The sequence below is a fragment of the Ruditapes philippinarum genome, unplaced genomic scaffold, assembly GCF_026571515.1.
Source record: "Ruditapes philippinarum isolate M1 unplaced genomic scaffold, ASM2657151v2 ctg7335_1_1_1_1, whole genome shotgun sequence".
Taxonomy (NCBI): Eukaryota; Metazoa; Mollusca; class Bivalvia; order Venerida; family Veneridae; genus Ruditapes; species Ruditapes philippinarum.
Genome location: NW_026866914.1, coordinates 43,362 through 47,392, shown reverse-complemented (window position 1 = coordinate 47,392; position 4,031 = coordinate 43,362). Strand labels below are relative to the sequence as shown.

The 4,031-nt window shown below is 33.4% G+C and overlaps 1 protein-coding gene across 1 annotated transcript; it reads right to left on the bottom strand.

The window, feature by feature from the left end:
• Nucleotides 1–193: 193 nt before the first annotated feature.
• On the bottom strand, nucleotides 194–3,785 carry LOC132734202 (thioredoxin-interacting protein-like; the record flags this gene model as incomplete). Its single annotated transcript, XM_060720895.1, is given in 4 exon segments — nucleotides 194–323; nucleotides 590–698; nucleotides 1,443–1,551; nucleotides 3,396–3,785. Coding segments are annotated over 4 exon segments (595 nt in total), but the record flags the coding sequence as incomplete, so codon positions are not given.
• Nucleotides 3,786–4,031: the final 246 nt, after the last annotated feature.

Sequence of the window (4,031 nt, the reverse complement as noted above, 5' to 3'; positions counted from 1 at the left end):
GGAAGTTTTTAAATCTTTTAACTTCATTCAAAGACCAACATAAAATAAGTATGAATTTTAGCTTTTATGAAAAGATAGAGTTGCCGAATGTATGAAGCTTAATCTGTTTCAAAGACTGTTTCAAAGACTGACGCTTATTTTGTTTCGAGAGTTAAATAACAAAATATTGCAGTTTTAAGACAGACATACTCACATTTGATATAGATTTTCTCTCCAGAACAATAAGCCCCTCTGTCCGTTTGTGCAAACAGAGTTACGACTCCTTGATTGCCAAACCCAAGCGCCTTAGTCACTACTTTTTCTGTTTTTCTTCCTACATATTTCTGAAAAAGTATAGCGTTTATATATAGCTCGATTCGTCATGCGATTTTACACATTTCATAACATTTATATCGATATCATGCTAAGTTATTACATACATATTACACATACAAACAGCCTTTTAACAGACTAAGCTCCAAATAGACAAAGGGAGGGAACGCTTATAAAACTTGTATTATTAGAGATGAATTCTCTCCCATACATGAGGGTTACTTTATCATATTACATATTTCAAGGATGGCGATGTTTTAAGCAAAGCAAAACTTACAGAATATTCCGGAATGTTGACGTCTATTTCATCTAGTACTGTTATAACTTTCAATCGTCTTACATGTGATCTCAATACTGGTCTCTCTATGTCAAACGCTAGCCAATATCTACAAAAATGATGTTAATGTCATTTCAATCTAACATCAATTATCACTATTATGTATATAGTTTTACGTGTAAATATGCCACTTTATTAAACAGCAACATCCTAAAAATCGTTTTATTTCAATTTTTATTTCAATTTTTATTCAATCTTTTTTCATCATACTAGTGAAATATATACATGTTGTTTGGACAGTTCACGTGGTAAAACATACTCTATTTACTGTGATGTCTTGTTTCGCCGTGAGAACTAATAAATATTTTACACCTTTTTTGTAAGATTACAAGAGTAAAGTGAGGATCCATGTTCGCTATAACCTTAAACGACATCTTGACATTTATACATTTGTATTATTATAGAATCTTCTCTGTAGTGGAATCTAAATATACTGAAAAATGACAATCTCTAATTCAAACGATGAGCGATCATAAATAAATTAAGATATAAACATCTTATTATTATTACCCATTTTTTAATTGTAGTCATGTTAGGCAAGGAGCACTTTTAGAATCTGTTCACAGCGAAATTCAGGTTTTAAAATCATAGTCCATAACCCTATCACCATAACCAATAACCCTCTTACCCTAACCCATAGCACTAACCATACCCCTTACTCTAAATAAGTTATATGAGTGATTTCGGATAGAGACATAAAATAATATTGAAGAAATAATATTGGATAAAATCATACTTTTAAAAATAGCTTTATTTTTTAAAAGGCTGGTTCCTTGTATATATAGTTATATACCTGATTGCTCCATATTTCCCCTCGTATGTAGAGGGAAGCATGCCGGTTGGAACCTTGAAACTAAATTTGTAAACATATTTCCCTGCGGGATATTCCACAGTTTCTCCAGCTGAAAGAGTAAAAATAAGTAATAATAATAATCGTGAACATATTACATAGTGATTATGATCAATTATTGTCTTTTTCAGTTTGAAATGCATGAAACAGACCGAGATTAAATAGACGCATTATGTATTTAACGTAAGCATGTGCCCATGCAAAAGAAAAGAGTGTGACAATTTCCCTCTTAGTTACATTTTATTGTATAATACTATTTAGACAATATATGATTAATATATTAAAATATAATCACAGTCACTTAAAATTCTTAAATACATGTATAACGAATCTTGATTTACAAAATATAGTTTAAATGCTGTAACATAATTCAAGCAACTGTAATATAAACTAAATAGATAACTATGTATATTTTGTTCTCCCATCCCCACTCCCTTAAAGTTTCACATCTAACAAAAATAAACCAATGAATTTCCAGCATTTGCATCATATGATCTTTCAATTTAAATCATTATTGGATGCAATCTTCGTTTCGTTTCTATTTTCAGCGTCCAAAACATCCATATCAATCCATGTCGTACTCCATCTACCCTCGTTTTCATTTTGAGAGTCCAGAAAGTCTATATCAATTCCATCTTATACTCAAAGTAACTGTAAATTAATGATGATTTTGAATGTTTAAATTTAATGAGTTTTCTCTTTACAAATTTGTGATGTGAAATAAAGAGGTCGATCATAAGAGGTCGATCATTGTATATTGTAGAGTACAATACTGAGTCTGTTGAACTCGTACACAGCAAACCTATATTAGACTCGGCTCACAGGCGGCAGTATCAGTGTTTAGACACCCCACCCCTATCTGCCCCTGGACCCCTACTACAATCCTGAAAAAAAAATCAACACTCTAAGGCTTACTATAAGGTACCAAATCCAAAACCACCGATGAAATTATATATAAAAAAATTTTTTCCACTATCAAAATTATAGTTATAGAAAGGTGTAAAGCCTACTATATGTCCATTTGCCAAACAATGTGGAACACGGGAAATCGTCGTTTCGGCGACTGAGGCGCATTCCGGCGGGATTTCGCTGCATCATTCATTTACATCAATAAAAAGAACTTGAATTCCACAGCTTACTTAATTCAAGTCCAATGAATATCAATATTCTATCGATTTTTTCTATTTCACGGTAATTTTTGACTTGTCGTTGCCATTTTGGATTCTGATACCTGTGTGTTATACGCGATCTGATTGGACGTCCAATTTGGCTCGTCCAATCAGATCGCGTATTTCAACCCAGGTATCAGACTGCAAAATGGCTACGACAATTCAAAAAATACCGTGAAACAGAAAAAATCGGAATGATAGTGATATTCGTTGGACTTGCATTACATAAACTGAGGAATTCTAGTTCTTTTTATTAATGTTAATGAATGATGCAGCGAAATCCCGCCGGAATGCGCCTCAGTCGCCGAAACGACGATTTCCCGTGTTCCACATTGTTTGGCAAATGGACATAAAGTAGGCTTTACACCTTTCTATAACTATAATTTTGACAGTGGAAAATTTTTTTTATATATGATTTCATCGGTGGTTTTGTATTTGGTACCTTATATTAAGCCTTAGAGTGTTGAATTTTTTTCAGGATTGTAGTAGGGGTCCAGGGGCAGATAGGGGTGGGGTGTCCAAACACTGATACTGCCGCCTGTGACTCGGCTAGGGCTTTTCTAACATAGGCGTCAGAGCTGTGTACTCGTCCAATAGAATTCAGTATTGTACTTAACAATGTATGATCACCTGTAATAGTATACAGATGTTGTACAGTGTACAACAACAAAAAGAGGCTTATGTCCGTCTGTCTGTCTGTGCAGATTTGTTTATAAGATTCACTTACTTCTGTTACTGGTAGGAAATACAATTTTTTCTTGCGTGGTGATGTCTTCAAACCCAATATTGTCGTCTGCTTTTGATTCGGTATTTGCCCAGCGGGTGAGTGTAGCCCCGCGGAAGGATACACTGACGTTTTTCACACTGATCGGCTCTCCTATATCTACGGTCCATTCACCTTTAAGCTCATCTCCGGGTCTGTATACGGGTTTCTGGTTATATACCTTAATGAATACAGAGTTTATAGCGGGCATATTTGACTGAATAAGTCCTTTAATTCCCGTTATTCCACTTACACGTGCTTTATTTGTATAATTGAAGAAGAAGAAAAAACAATCTTATACAAAGTCTCAGTTAATATATTATTGTATTATTTCAATGTAAACAAATATTTATATTTAGCTTTACTACGAGGTTTTAATTAAATAAGTCAGGGAAGAGATTATGGCTACTATTTAAAGGTGATATCAAGAAGTATTTCGTAATATATATACAACATACTATCATATGATACAGATAAAGATGTAGTGATTGCTGAAGACGGGGATATCTTTGTTTATTTTGTAATTCAATCATATCTAGCATATGATAATTTGCTAATTTCTGACTAAGTACTAGATGTACCACTTATTCTGTATAGGTC